The 16,276-nt window shown below is 45.9% G+C and overlaps 1 protein-coding gene across 1 annotated transcript in view; it reads left to right on the top strand.

The window, feature by feature from the left end:
- Window positions 1–7,426: 7,426 nt before the first annotated feature.
- COLGALT1 (collagen beta(1-O)galactosyltransferase 1) overlaps window positions 7,427–16,276 on the top strand; it is an 86,432-nt gene continuing 77,582 nt past the window's right edge. The window contains exon 1 of the mRNA XM_077470110.1: window positions 7,427–7,773. Within this exon, the coding sequence (XP_077326236.1) occupies window positions 7,547–7,773 (227 nt within the window). The 5' untranslated portion in view covers window positions 7,427–7,546. The remainder of the gene's footprint in view (window positions 7,774–16,276) is intronic.

Genomic DNA, 16,276 nt, shown 5'->3' with positions numbered 1-16,276 from the left:
CAATCAGCAGGTCTGGTGGACTGGACGTTCCCAGCAGTGGCAGAATGGGGATCTGCCTGTGTAAACAAGTAAAATCTCAGTTCTGACAGGAGAGTTCCCACAGATCCTTTCTTTCTGCCATGCAGAACGTCACACAGTCCCCATACAGTTAGAACACACAGTGAGGGAACACATTTAACCCTTTGATCACCCCTGATGTTAACCCCTTCCCGGCCAGTGTCAGTACAATAACAGTGCATATTTTTAGCACTGATCGTTGTAATAATGTCACTGGTTCCCAAAAATGTCAGTTTTGTGTTCGATTTGTCCGCCGTAATGTTGCAGTCCCTATAAAAATCACTGATTGCTGCCATCACTAGTAAAAAAAAAAAAAAAAAAATACTATAAATCTATCCCCATTTTGTAGACACGAAAACTTTTACGCAAACCAATCACTATACGCTTATTCTGATTTATTTTATTTTATTTACCAAAATTATGTAGCAGAATACATATTGGCCTAAAGTGATATAGAAATTTAAAATTATTTATTTTTATTTTTTCAAAATTGTCGCACATTTTTTTGTTTATAGCGCAAAAAATTAAAAACACAGAGGTGATCAAATACTGCCAAAAGAAAGCTCTATTTGTGGGAAAAAAAGGAAATATATATTTTTATTTTAGGTACAGCGTCGCACGACCACGCAATTGTCAGTTAAAGCGGCGCAGTGCCGCATCGCAAAAAATGGCATGGTCAAGAAGTGGGTAAATCCTGCCGGTGCTGAAGTGGTTAAAGGATCACTCCACTTTTGTGGGGAGAAAAAATAGCAAAAACAAATATTGTATTGTATATATGGCATATACAATTGCGACACAAGTCATATTTTACCTGAATGTTAATAAATATTACTTTTCCTTTTCAATCTGCAGCTCTATAAGTTTATGTAAAATTCAATGCAATATAGCAAAATGGAGGTGTTCTGTACACAGATGGTATAAAGAATGCCCCCCAAAAATATAATTTCCTACTTGTGTGAAAAACCGCAGCTTTGTGTACATTTTTGACACTGCTTTTCTCCTGCCAAGAGAAGGCCGTTTAGAAGAGCTGGGAATAAGGCCTATCATAAAATCTAATCCACGCTAGTAGTGGATCATTGCCTGCAGCTTAGTATAGCCGGATGATGCAACAAAACGATACCCTGAAACACATTAATAAAATAACAACAAATTGGCTTAATGCAAATCAATGCTTTGCCTATGCAGGACCTTTCCTTCACTTCTCTGCTCCATTCAGTAAGAAACTGTCCAGTGACTAATTTCATAGGACAGCATGGTTACAAGGGAATGTTTGTTTTCTGAACATATGTTTGATATTTAAAGCTGAATTCCAGGAATTCAGCTGTTTTGTAAAAAATTTTAATAAAAAAAAATGAAGGCACATTATGAGTAAAGTCCAGGGAGGTGCATGACACCTCCTGGGTTTAGCGCTAATATCTATCTGACAGCTTTATAGTACTCCTGGAAGATAGCTATCACTGTAGACAGAGGAGCCTAATGCTGATCCCAGTGAGCTATGAATTCTAAACAGGAGAGTCTGACAGCTGCTATACCTACCAGTCCCCCCCCCCTCCTCCTGCCCATTCACAAAAGCCTTTGTAGTATGTGAACACATTCACAAAATACAAAGGCTTCTGTGGATAATACAAAGGCTTCTGTGGATTTTGTGTGCATTCACAAAATGCAAAGGCTTCTGTGGAAAGCATTTATGCCCCTGGGGAAGGGTGGGCATAAATGCTTTGTGTGCCCATCTCCTCTTTCACAGCCTCAAATGTCTCCAGTGTATTTCGGGCAGAGCAAGAAACCTATCAGATATAAAAAATAGAGATAAGCCCAGTAGATGTCATGCAGCTCCTTGGACTTAACTCATAATGTGCCTTCACGTTTTATAAAGTGGATGAATTCCTGGAATTCCGATTTAATGGGATCAAATTGACAATCATTTTCAACCTTAGCTGATGTAGAAAATCATAGTAGGATGGAAAACTAAGGATGGGGTTTTTTGGGGGGAAAAATTGTACTTACAGGCAGTCCCCGAGTTACGAACAGGTTAGGGACTGCCTGTTTGTTCTTAAGTTGGATTTGTTCGTAATTTGGACGTGCAGAACGGCGGTTTCTGATGTTTTCCACCGTAGTTTTCCGCTGTTTTCTGATGTGCCAACCGGCGCCACCTTCTGTTCATAAGTAGGAGTTATTCGTAAGTCGGAGGTTCGTAACTCGGGGACTCCCTGTATTGTACTGTGCATGTGCATCCCAAAACAATGCATAGCATTAAAAATGTCAGCATGGCAATCAAACAAATGTTTTCAGGGTTTTCATATAAAATTTGTCAAGCTCATAATGATATCACCAAAACGCTCTGCTGAACGATTTTTCTGAAATACCATATGAACGATCAAGCGAATTTCACACAGGTTCACATTAAGGCAAAGACAATCTGTACTGTAGGATGGGTCCTGACCTCAAGCTAACCGAAATGATGTGGCATGTCCTATAGAAAACAGTTCATGCCAGAAATCCAATGAAAATATCAATGAACTGAAACTATTTGATAAGTTTCGCCATAAAATTCCTCCTAAATGTGCCTGTTCAATCAGTAACTACAAAATCCATTTAGTGGAGGTCACTGCTCCTGATAGAGGACCTATCCATTACTACTAAGGTTACCATGACATCTGCAGTCAGTGCGGCTGCTTTACTAAAGCTGGCACTAGATGAATCCAGACGGTTTAGCAGGGACTGGATGAATTTTAATCCATCTATAGCCATTCGAGTTCATACTCCACTTCTCACAAGCAGGCTTGTTGGAAAATGTTTGTGCGATCGGTGCTGAAGTGCTGATCCATGTATTCTGACAGTGGAGGAGTTCCCTCTGTCAGAATACAGTGTTGCAAGGGAAGCATTATTCTATCCACCTTGATTGTGTGGATGGAGGAATCTGTTCAGTTTTTTTCTATCAACTGACCCATGTATGGCCAGCAGCCCATGTACGGAATAAATTTATTTCCTGCAACCACAGAGAGTGTTGACAAGGGAACCCCTCCTGCCGAACCCACAAAGACACAGATTATTGCTACCAGCTATCAGGGCCAGACTGGGAATAAAAACCAGCCCTGGAAAAAATGTCATACCAGCCCCACAGCATTATTATACCAGCCCAATAGCATAACGTCATTATTTTCTTGTTCATGAAAGGGAAAACCATACATTTTAAAGCACATTTGATGAAGAGTGTATTATATATAGATATGAAATCACATAAGGCTATATATATATATATATATATATAAATAAAAATTCCAGTTAAAAGTGGTAAGTCTGACTTCTCCCATGACCCCCATCCCGGCGGCACGCCCACTCTTGACTCCTCTCCAGACTCCCTCAGAGACTGCAGAAATGATACAGGAGATGGTCAGAGACTGCAGACTTGATGCAAGAGCTCAAAGCAGCCTCACCAGTGCCCATCAAATGCAGCCTCACTGTGCCCACCAATGCAGCCTCACTGTGCCCACCAATGCAGCCTCACTGTGCCCATCAAATGCAGCCTCACTGTGCCCACCAATGCAGCCTCACTGTGCCCACCAATGCAGCCTCACTGTACCCACCAAATGCAGCTTTACTCTGCCTATGAATGCGGTCTCATTGTGCCCACAAATGCAGCCTCACTGTGCCCACCATTGCAGCCTCACTGTGATCATCAATGCAGCCTCACAAAGAGCAGGGGGGAGTGGAGATCACAGGGGTGGGGAGCGGAGACCACTGGAAGGGGGGAACTTCAGAGCACTGGGGGGGCCAAAAAGAACAGGGGTGGAGAGCACGGCAGGCTGAGAGCACGGGGGGAGGGACTAAGAGTGTGGGTGGCGAAGAGCACAGTGGGGGGCAGAAAAACAGGGGTGGAGAGCACAGGCGCTGGAGAGTATTGGGGGGTACAAAGAGCAGGGGGGAGTCGAGAGCAATGGGGGAGGAGCTTGAGAGCACCAGTGGTGGCCAGAAAGAACAGGGGTGGAATGCACGGGGGACTGGAGAGCACTATGGGGGGTGGAGAGCACATGGGTGGGGACAAAATGCAAGAGGGAGTGGAGTGTACAGGGGTGGAGAGTGCTCGGGGGGGGGTGCCAAAAATAAGAGGACTGGAGAGCACGGGGGGGGGCTGGATAGTGATGGGTGGAGCTTGAGAGCACCAGGGGGCCAGAAAGAACAGGGCTGGGGAGAATGAGCGGCTGGAGAGCACTGGGGTGGGGGCTGGAGAGTGATGGGGAGAGCTGGAGACCACTGGGGGTGAGAGAACAGGGGGAGAGCACTGGAGGGAGTGGAGAGCACTGGGGGGGATGGGGGAGAGCACTGGGGAGAGTGGAGAGCACTGGGGGGGATGGGGGAGAGCACTGGGGAGAGTGGAGAGCACTGGGGGGGGAGAGCACTGGGGACAGTGGAGAGTACTGGGGGGGGGGAGAACAGGGGGGAGTGGAGAGCACTGGGGGGGGGAGAACAGGGGGGAGTGGAGAGCACTAGGGGGGAGAGCACTGGGGGAAGTGGAGAGCACTGGGGGGGGGGGACAGGGTGGAGAGCACTGGGGGGGAGTGGAGAGTACTGGGGGGGAGAACGGGGGAGTGGAGAGCACTGGGGGTGAAAGCACTGGGGGGGGGGCGGGGGGAGAGCAATGGGGGGAGTGGAGAGCACGGGGGGAGCACTGGGATGGTGGCTAGAGAAGGATGGGGAGAGCTGAAGAGCAGGGGGGGCAAAAAGAACAGGGGTGGAGAGAACTGTGGGGGGGGGGCAGGAGAGTGTGGTGGGGGAGGAGAGCCCGGGGGGGGGGCAGGGAGCACAAGGTGAACTGGGTGGGGCAGTAAAATAAGTTATAGGATAGGAGAACCAGCAGGGGGGCTGCATATAGAGGAAATTAGCCTTCTATATTCCTCCATGCAGCCGCTGAATGCTTGATTCTCTTCCTCTCACTACTGCAAGCATTCAGCGGCTGTATGGAGGAATAGAGAAAGCTCATTTTCTCTATATGTAACCCCCCTGTCGATCCTCCTATCCAGGCACTGTGGCACACAGGGCGGGCTGTACGGACGGGCATCTCCTCCTATGGATCACAGAGCTGGCTATCTCTGTGTTCGGCGGCCGCGCTGTAACACAGTCCTGCCCCCCTAGTCTGGCTTGTGTGATAGGGGGAATGTTGATTCTATCTACTATCACACGAGTAGGTCTGGGGGGGCGGGACTGTGTTCCAGAGCGGCCGCCGAACACAGAGCCAGCCAGCTCCGTGATCCGCAGGAGAGAGCAGAGCAATGCATCCACAACTAAAAGCGGCCCAAGGGCAGACGGCCTACCGGGAAATCTCCCGGTATCCTGGTAGGCCAGTCCAGCTATACTAGCCGCTAGAGGTCGGCGAACTGTTCGGCCCCAAACAGCGTCCGTTGGGGTGTTCGCCTGCCAAGCACACAGTGAATTGCTGCTGATTGTTAAGTAGTGGTCTGGGAAGCCAGCCGCCGCGTTCCTAATGACGGATGAGTCATCAGCTGTCAGCGGGCTTCCCCACTGACCGCTGAATAGAAATAAAACATTTCCAGCAATAGAAAAATTTGAGAAAAAAAAACGGCGTGGGGGTCCTCTTCCAATCCATACCGGGCCCTTTGGGTCCGGTGTGGATTTTAGGGGAACCCCATGCCAAAAAAAAAAGGAACCAACGTGGGGTCCCTCCAGAATCCATACCAGACCCTTATCCTAGCATGCAGCCTGGCAGGCCAGAAAAGGAGGAAGGAACAAGCGTGCCCCCCCCCCAACCATACCACACCACATGCCCTCAACATGGGGGGGTGCTTTATGGCAGGGGGGGCTCTGACCCCCTCACCCAATAGCACCTTGTCCCCACGTTGATGGGAGCTGCCAGATGTCTCGCAAGTCTATCCAGAAGTATTGTTTCTGACTCTTGTTTGCTGGATTGTGGGTGGCTATGGTAACAGGGACCCCTCTGGGGATCGAATACCAGCTTTTAATTGTTTTTGTTTGTAGGACATCCACTCTACAAATGATGATGTTGCCCAGCCACCAGCATCATAGCAACCAACAACACTGGTTGCTAGGAAGCTGGCAGCCGGGCTCGTCTCCTTTACTTTTTATTACCAAAATTGTTCATACACTATACAATCAGAATGAACTATTTCCATACAGTCTTCTTAAGTATTACCAAAACTATGTAACCCACAGACAAGAACGAATCAAAGCATTGCATTTGTATCCAACAAGGCATTCCCTTGCACTAGAGTTGATGGTGGATCTAAAGCAGATTGTACAGATTGTTTAGTGTATGACCAGCTTTAGACCCAAGAAATGATTATGCTGTAGTTCATTATATGTTGATCTGGTACAAGCCCTCTGCCATTTTTAAGGGGGGGGGGGGGGGGGGGGGTGTATTGAAATATCTATATCATTTATTTTTTATTGAGTTTTTTAAGATATAGCAACAAAAAAAAAAGAAATATATATTTATTTATTTTTGTTGTATCTTAAAACTCAATAAAAAATAATTGAAACATTTTAAAAATTGAATATCTAATTAATTTTTTTTCAATTATTTTTTTATTGAGTTTTAAGATATATCAAAAATATATATATATATTTATTTATTTTTGTTGCTAAATTGCTAAATCTTAAAACTCAATAAAAAATAAATGAAAAAAATTAAATATAGATATTGTTAATTAGATGTTTTTTCTTTGGATTAGTGATTTTATATATATATATATATATATATATATATATATATATATATATATATATATAAAATTATAGATATATATCTTCTGTTCATTATATAATGATTTGGTCAAGCGCTCGCTCTGCCATTTCTAAAGGGTGGTATATAAATCAGAGCTAAACTCCCAAAAGGAAGTGATTCTGCTTTAACAACATCTCTCCCCCCCAAGCAGACTTGCAGGGATTTTTTTGCTTTATCTCTTTCTGCCTGACATGTAAATATCAGTGGACAGGAAAACCATTTGGTCAAACAGGGTCACCAAAAGTGGGATCTGAACCTTTGATAAGTGATCCAAGTGCAGATCGTTCTTCAGAGGACTGGGAGATTTAGACACATCACAAGCTACCCCAAAGGAAATTGTACAATCAGATTGTATAGTGTATGGGCAGTTTTAGCCACGTGTCACATCCTGACCAATGGGAAGTTGTCAGAGGGGTGTCAGTGTGTGATTAGTGAATGGGGTCTTTCAAGCCCCCCTCCTCCTCCTCCCACACGCTGGATGATTCGCTGCTACAACGTGTATTACGGCTTTGAGTTGGCAGTGAGCCCACCCCTTTAAGAGTTCTCCCAAATGACAGCACACCTCCCCTTTAAACCTGGGAGTCGGCGGAGAAATATTGGTCGGCTTAAAGGGAGCGCCTCTGTGGCCGCCAATCGCAGCTCTCCGGCGCCGCTGACACCGCCTCTCCTTTAAGCCTTCTCTCCGGCCAGGCATTTGTAGTCGGAGGACAGAAAGTGACCGGACCGGCAGCGATGTACCGGAGGTGCTGGGAGTGTGTACGGCGGCTGTGGCTGCTCTCCGCCGTACTGTCCGGACTCAGTGCCGCCTACTTCCCGGAGGAACGCTACAACCCGGAGTCCCCGCTACGGCCGCCCACCGTCCTCCTCTCCCTGCTGGCCAGGAACGCCGAGGGGTCCCTGCCGGAGGTGCTGGGGGCGCTGGACCGGCTCCGCTACCCCAAGGACCGGATCTCACTATGGTGAGGACAGGCTGGGGTCCTGGCAGCTGGCTGGGGACCCCTGTGTACATAGGGGCCATGTGGGGACCAATCCAGAGTGGGGGCATCTGGGGTCCAGGATGGGGATGAGGACATAGTGGACATCTGGGGTCCAGGAAGAGGACATAGTGGACATCTGGGGTCCAGGAAGAGGACATAGTGGACATCTGGGGTCCAGGAAGAGGACATAGTGGACATCTGGGGTCCAGGAAGAGGACATAGTGGACATCTGGGGTCCAGGAAGAGGACATAGTGGACATCTGGGGTCCAGGATGAGGACATAGGGGACATCTGGGGTCCAGGATGAGGACATAGGGGACATCTGGGGTCCAGGATGAGGACATAGGGGACATCTGTGGCCAAATATTGTTTGGAGGTATAGTGGCATCTGGGGTCAGATATGGAGATGGGCACATCAGGGTCCTGTCCCCTCCTCCATCTGGGGCCCAGAATGGAGGAAGGGACAACTGCGGCTCAGAATGGAGATGGAGACGTCTGTGGTCAGATATAAACTGGTGGCATTGCAGACATCTGTGGACCAGCACAGGATGGGGGTGTAGTAGATATCTGTGGTCAGATATTGGATGGGGTCAAAGGGGACACCTGTGGGGTTATATGGGATGGGCACATAGGGGACCCCTGTGGTCAGATATTGGATGGGGGCATAGAGGACTTCTATGGTCCATGATGGGGACATCTTGGATATTTGGGGTCAAATATGAGCAGGGAACATCTGTTGTCTAGCGGGAGATGGGGGCATAGAAAATATCTGTGGTGCAGAATGGAGGGGGGGGGGGGGGTGCATGGCAGACATTTGTGGTCAGGCATGGGATAAGGACATAGGTCAATTGTTTGGGGATATAGGGAGGAGGGGACATCTGGGGCCCAGAATGGAGGCTGGGACATCTGGGTCCCAGAATGGAGGTGGGGACATGTGGGGCATAGGGGACATCTATGGTCCAGGTTGGGAGCATATCGGATATGTGGGGTCAAATATGAGCTGGGAACATCTGTGGTCCAGCGGGAGATGGGGACATAGAAAATATCTGGGGTCCAGGATGGGGATGAGGACATAGGGGACATCTGGGGTCAAATATCCGCTGGGAACATCTGGGGTCCAGCGGGAGATGGGGGCATAGAAAATATCTGGGGTCCAGGATGGGGATGAGGAGATAGGGGACCTCTGGGGTCAAATATCCGCTGGGAACATCTGGGGTCCAGCAGGGGAGGGGGCATAGTAGATATTTGTGATCAGGCATGGAATAGGCACATAAGTGGCATCTGGGGTTCGAAATAAGATAGGGACATCTGGGGTCCAAAATGGAGATATGGACATCTTAAAGCAGAACTTAAGTCATTTTCATCTTTCCATCTATTAAATCTTCTGCTCTTGTTTTAACTTTGGATAGTAAAACTTTTTTTTTTTCTGCCAGTAAATACCTTATGCAGCCCACTTCCTGTTTCTTCCTGTCTGGAAAAAAGCCTAGGCTTATGACATTATGCACAGCTCTGTTTCTCACTCTCCTGAGAGTTTTCCAGGAAGGGAGGTTGAGATGAGTCACAAGAGGGCCAATGAGAGCTGCAGAGTGGAGGTATGCCCACAGTTAAAATGGTTGCAGCCAGACACAGTGGAGGGAGATTTCTGCAGCATATTTGGCAAGTACAGAATCGCAGTATGTATGTATGTATATATATATATATATATATATATATATATATATATATATATATATATATATATATATATATATATATATATATATATATATATATATATATATATATATATATATATATATATGCATTGTGGTTCGAGGAAAGCTTCAGAATGGCAAAGATGGTTTTTATTACAAATCATGTGAGTAGCCTGCAGTTCCTCTTTAAGGTCCAGAATGGAGATGGTGGACATCTGGGGTCCAACAGGGGGTGAGGACATCTGTGGTCAGATATAAGCTGGTGGCACTGCGGAAATCTGTGGACGAGCAGACGTCTGACACATTGGATGGGGACATAGGGGACACCTGTGGTCTGATATGGGATGGGGACATAGGGGACCCCTGTGGTCAGATATTGGATGGGAGCATAGGAGACTTCCATGGTAAGAGATGGGGATGAGGGCATAGGGACATATGAGTGTCAAATATGAGCCTGGAACATCTGGGGTCCAGCGAGGGGCACACATTTGTGGTCAGGCATGGGCTAGGGACATGGGTGACATCTGGGCTTAGAAATTGTTTTGGGTATTGAAGGCATCTGGGATCAGAAATGGGTTGGGGACTTTGTGGGTCCAGAATGGAGCTAGTTACATCTGGGGTCCAAAATAGAGGTCGGCCGATATTTGGTGTTTTTTAATTAATCGGCATCGGCTGTTAAAAAAGGCCGATGATATATTCAGCGAGACTTGCAAATAACTTCAGTAATAGAAGTCAGTGTAAGTTGCCTGAAGACTTGAGTGAAGGGACTTGTCTCCTCTCTGGGCAGTCTGCCAAGAAAAGATCAAAAAGATACAATGTTTACACTTGAATGAATGAACTCATCTCAGTGTGTAGAGTTCTCAGTTTAACCATTTAAAGACTAAATCTTTTTTGACACTTGATGCTTACAAATAAAAATCCTGTATTTTCTGCTAGAAATTCACTTGGAACCCCCAAAACTTATATATATATTTGTTTAGCAGAGATCCTAGGGAATAAAATAGCGGTTGTTGCAATATTTTATGTCACACGGTATTTGCGCAGCGGTCTTTTAAACTAAATTTTTTTTGGAAAAAATACACAGATTTAAAAAACAAAAACAAAAAAAAAAACAGTAAAGTTAGCCCATTCTTTTTCATCCAAAAGTTTTGATTACCTGTTTTTGTGTAATATATAAAAAAAAATTATATATATATATAAATTTTAATTCTAAATTATACATACAAGTGAACTGTTTGGATGTTTGTTTTGTTTAATAAATGTAAGAAATTTTCTGTATCACTTAAGACTGCTTGCACACTGGAGCGGGCAGGCGTTGACGGTAAAACGCTGCCAGTTTTAGCGGCGCTTTGCCGTCATTTTAGCGGGGCAATTATAATCAGCTAGCAGCCCAGGAAGGGGTTAAATGTGCCCGTGAAGCGCCGCTGCCAAATCGCATTGCAGGTGCTTCGGCAGCAGTGCCCATTCATTTCAATGGGCAGGAGTGGTGGAGGAGCGGTATACACCACTCGAAAGATGCTGCTTGCAGGACTTTTTTTTTAACGTCCTGCCAGCGCATCTCCTCAGTGTGAAAGCACTTGGGGCTTCGACACAGACTGCAGGGGAGCCGTTTTGCAGGCACTCTACAGGCGCTATTTTAAAGCGCCTGAAAAACGCCCCAGTGGGAAAGGTGTCTTTTAGATTTTATGAGATGAAGGGGAAAAAATAATCGGCCTAACATATCGGCCCAAAAAAATCGGCATCATATATCGGCCGTGGCGATTTCTTAATATCGGCATCGGCCAGAGAAAAACCCATATCGGTCGACCTCTAGTCCAAAATGGTGATGGGGACATCTAGGGTCCAGCAGGGGATGAGGACATCTGTGGTCAGATATGAGCTGGTGGTATTGCGGACATCTGTGGACCAGTAGATGATGGGTGTATAGCCGACGTCTGTGGTCAGATATTAGTTGGGGACATACGGCACACCAGTGATCTGATATGAGATGGGGACATCTATGGTCCAGGATGGCGGCATAGTTTGATATCTGGGGTCAAATATGAGCTGGTAACATCTGTAATCCAGCGGAAGATGGGGGCATAGAAGATATTTGTGGTCAGGTGTGGGATAGGGGCATAGGGGACATCTGTGGTCCAGAATGGAGATGGGGACATAGGGGACATCTGGAGTCAAATATGGTATGAGGACATAGGGGACACCCGTGTCTATATATGAGATGGGGACATCTGGCGTACAGCAGGGGATGAGGACATCTGTGGTGAGGTATGAGCTGGTGGCGCTGTGGACCTCTGTTGTCCAGCACAGGATACAGGCATAGCAGACATCTGTGGTCAGATATGGGATGGGCACATTTATGATCATATATGAGTAGGGGACATCAGTAGTCATATATGAGATGGGGCAAGGGGGACATCCATGGTCAGATATGGAATGGGGATATCTGTGGATATGAGGTGGTGACATAGGGAGCATCTGTGGTCCAGCAAAAGATGGTGGCATAGCAGGCATCTGTGGTCACATATGGGATGTGGACATCTGCTATAATATATGGGCAGGGGGCATAGGGGACATCTGTGTTCATATATGAAATGGGTGCATAGGGTAGATTCATGATCCATCAGAGAATGAGGGCATAGGGAACATCTGTAGTCAGATATGGGATGGGGGCATAGGGTCATTTGTGGTTTGGTAGGGAATGGAGCCATAGGGTTAATTGGTGGTTTGTTAGGGGCGAGGTCATATGTGTTCTTTGCGGTCCAGTAGGTGTTGGGGGGGGGGGGGGTCAAATGTCTTCTGTGGCCCATAAGGGAATGGGGACAGAGATGTCCTCTGCAGTCAGATATGAAGTGGGGGCATAGGTGGCATTTGGGGGCATAGTAGTCTTCTATTTTCTGGCAGGGCATGAGGGCATAGGTGACATCGGTGGTTTGGCAGGGAATGGGGCCATAGATCATTGGTGGTTTGCAGGAGGCAAGCTCCTAGGTGTGGTCTGGCAGAAGACCGTGTCTTAGGAGTCATCTGTGGTCAGGCAGGGGATGGAGTCATCATTGTCCTCTTTCGTCTAGTAGAGGATGGGGGCATAGGGATCTTTGTGTTTTGGTGGGGGATTGGGGCATAGGTGTTGTTGGTAGTCTGACAAGGGATGAGGTCATGGGTGTCCTCTGTGATCTGGCAGAGGGAAAGGTTCAAAAGTGTCAAATCTGTGGTCAGATAGGAGTGAGGATCACAGATGTTGCATCTGGGGCCAGATATTGGTTGGGGTCATAGGTGTCACAACTGTGGTCAGATAGGGGTGAGGGTCATAGGTGTCTTCTTTTGGTCTGGAAGAAGCTTAGGGCATAGGTGTTGCATCTGTGGTCCAGTGGTCAAATAGGGGTTAAGGTCATAGGTGTCACATGGCTGGTCAGATAGTGATTAGGGTCATGTCTTTTTGCATTGCTGCTCCAACATGGTCATAGGTGTTGCATCTGTGGTCAGGTACGGATTGGGATCATAGGTGTTGCATCATTGGGGTAAAGGGCATCACATTTTGTGATGCGACGGGTAATGGGATTGTATAGATGAAATCTGCTGTCAAATATATAGGGAATAAAGTTATAGTTGCAAATCATGGTTGGAAAAGAGGTCAGCCCGGGATGGTTCTTTGGGATGGGCTGGTAAGTTTCAACAGTAGTGCTACAAAGGTGGCTGTGTGGGATGCCATAGTAAGAATGTGGTCAGGGAAATTTGAATAGAAAAATGAGCTTGGTGAGAGAACCAGCAGGAACAGTACTCTGGGATCAACACATAAAAAATGCAGAAAATAGCCTATGTAGTCAAGGGGCCTCAGTAAATATTAAAAACTGATCAGCTTTGTAAAATATTCAATATCCCATTTTGACCCCCTCTAGAAGACTACCTTCCAGTGGGCAATCCCCATGTCCTGCCTTGTTGCTAGGATGTCAAAACCGTTGGACAGTCTCGTCCAGCATTACTGGAGTGAAACCCAACAATTTTCGCATTGTAGCCCCAAGGCATTGCTAAAAGGGGTTTTTTATTTTTTTTCAGCCAGGCTTCCAAGTGGACCCAAATGGCTTACAGGCATGACGATAAAATGTAATAAAAGATTTACAAACTACACAGTTTAATATCTACTGGGGCCCCTTCACTGCATAGGCTATTTCCTGGAAAAAGTGAACTTAGACTTTACTCCCACCCAGGCTTGTGTGTGGGCTAGGGATACTTCTGTGAATAGAAGTGATGAAGAAATGTTTTCTTTTTGCCCCCAGTCTACTCATTTAGAAATCATTCTGGTTGATGAGATCTTTTCACACATCTTTAATAATGAGACTTCTCATGGTTAGATTTTTGGTTGAGGTGAGGTGGAAACTTTCACTATACTGGAGAAAGCTGTGCTATATCCACCAGAACTTCTGTCGTTTGCTGTGGTCGTATACTTGGTTAAAGTGAGGTGGAACCTTTCACTCTAGTGGAGAAAGCTGTGCTATATCAACCAGAACATCACTCATGGTTGGGTGTGGACACATCCTTGGTTCAGGTGAGCTGGAAACTTTCACTCTGCCCGAGAAAGCTGTGCTGTATCAACCAGAGCTTCTTTCATTTTTGAGTATCCTTGGTTAAGGTGAGAAGAAAACTTTCACTCTACTGGAGAAAGCCGAGGTGTATCAACCATAACTTCAGTCATAGTTGGATGTGGACGTATCCTTGGTTAACATGAGGTGGAAACTTTCACTCTACTGGAGAAAGCCGAGGTGTATCAACCATAACTTCAGTCATAGTTGGATGTGGACGTATACTTGGTTAACATGAGGTGGAAACTTTCACTCTACTGGAGAAAGCCGAGGTGTATCAACCATAACTTCAGTCATAGTTGGATGTGGACGTATCCTTGGTTAACAGGAGGTGGAAACTTTCACTCTACTGGAGAAAGCCGAGGTGTATCAACCATAACTTCAGTCATAGTTGGATGTGGACGTATTCTTGGTTAACATGAGGTGGAAACTTTCACTCTACTGGGGAAATCTGTGTTGTATCATCCAGAACGTCACTTATGGTTGAGAGTAGACACATCCTTTGTTTCGGTGAAATTAAGAATTTTCACTCCAGTGGAAAAAGCTGTGCCATGTCAATGAGAACTTCGCTCGTGGTTTGGTGTGGACACATCTTTGGCTAGGGTGAGGCAGAAGCTTTAACGCTAGCAGAAAAAGCTGTCTTCTATCAACCAATAGGAAGCTGTCTGACTGGGTCACACAAGTTTACAATTGTGGTTTGTTGGGACCCCAGAGAATCTGTTAGAATACAGCAAAACTCTGATTATTGTAAATGTTTTATCATCAGGGCAGTGTGTAGGATGGAGCAAGTAGCACGTGCCTCTGCAACTTTATGAGATGGATTGTTTATTCCCATATACGGCTCGTCCTGCTGAGGCCCCTCGTCCCACACAGGGTTGTGCTACATTTATATATATCTTTTTCTTTTTTTTTTTCTCTACAAATTTTCACAAATAAAGTATTTGCAGAACATCAGACAGTGTAGACAAATGATTTGTGTGATCTGTGTAATATAGTGTAAAATGGACACAACTCCGTTCAGCTTTATGTTTATATATGCTATCAAGACTTTATGAACGTTTGCTCTTAAAGCGCATCTCGGGGGGGGGGGGGGGGGGGGGGCGGGCTTTTATTTTTATTTTGGAAAAAGCCCTCCTAAACCATATTCAACTTGTCTGATCCATGTGACCCACTTCTGCATCTCTTCCACTTGTTGAGAGACATGATCCAACATGCCAATCTGGATCTGCTGCTTACCAGTTCTGTTGCTGCCCCTTGCCGTGATATTAAACTGCCGTTTGGAGTCTTCAAGACACAGTGATGACCCCACTTATAGACTGCCAATGAGGGGGTATTCATGTCACCAGGCAGTGACGTAGGCACCTGATGGCCCCTCTCACTGTGTAGCGAGGAAGAAACTCTGCACCCAGCAAATCATGTGACTGCCGGTTTTGGTGAGAATATTTGGCACTTAAGGGAAACTTGCACTTGCTGGTGGAACATTTGGTGGTATATACTAGCCATTGAGTTTTTAACTATATAAATAAAAAAAAGACCAAACTTTTTTTCTTTTTTTTTTTTTTTTTTATTATACCATACATTGCTATGGTATAAAAATGCCAGGACAATGACCCAACGTCCCCTCAAATGACGCATGCCTCTGAATACAGCAAACGATCCGTACACAAACGCCCATGTCAATGTAAGCGAAGACTGTCTCATAATGTGAATGAAATGATAAATTGGATCAGAGGAAAGACACTCGCTCATAATGGTCACAGCAGATGTACATCTGGAAACTGAAGAGCAGAACTCTATAGTTCTTTGTTTTCCATCTTCTCAGGATTTGTTCTGCAGAGCAAAAGGTTGGCATACCCTTGGCTGACCTCACTGGTCTCTGATGATCTCAACCAAAGGTTCGGCTTTCTTGTGGTCATTTGAAGGAAACGCGATCCTTCTCAGTTATTCTGTTACACACAATACATCTGTACTTGTGGAACAATTGTCAAATCTGTAAGGCAGGGTTGTATGTTTTGCTCACCAGGACACCATTCTTTTTTCATTCCTTTCTTATAGTAGTTTCATGTCAGAAGAGACCGGTCAGGAGAGAAATATGGAGGCTGCCATTGCATATTCAACATCTATCTTCTCCATTCCTAGAGCTTCTCATGTAACTATCTTATACAAAGGGATGGAATTTTAATGGTACCACCTAAAGCAGAACTGAAGCCCGCGGAT

Source organism: Lithobates pipiens, unplaced genomic scaffold (genome assembly GCF_037356315.1).
Source record: "Lithobates pipiens isolate NorthernLeopardFrog02 unplaced genomic scaffold, aLitPip1_a1.2 Scaffold_8, whole genome shotgun sequence".
NCBI lineage: Eukaryota > Metazoa > Chordata > Amphibia > Anura > Ranidae > Lithobates > Lithobates pipiens.
Note: the sequence above shows the minus strand (reverse complement) of the source record. Positions and strands in the feature narration are given on the sequence as shown.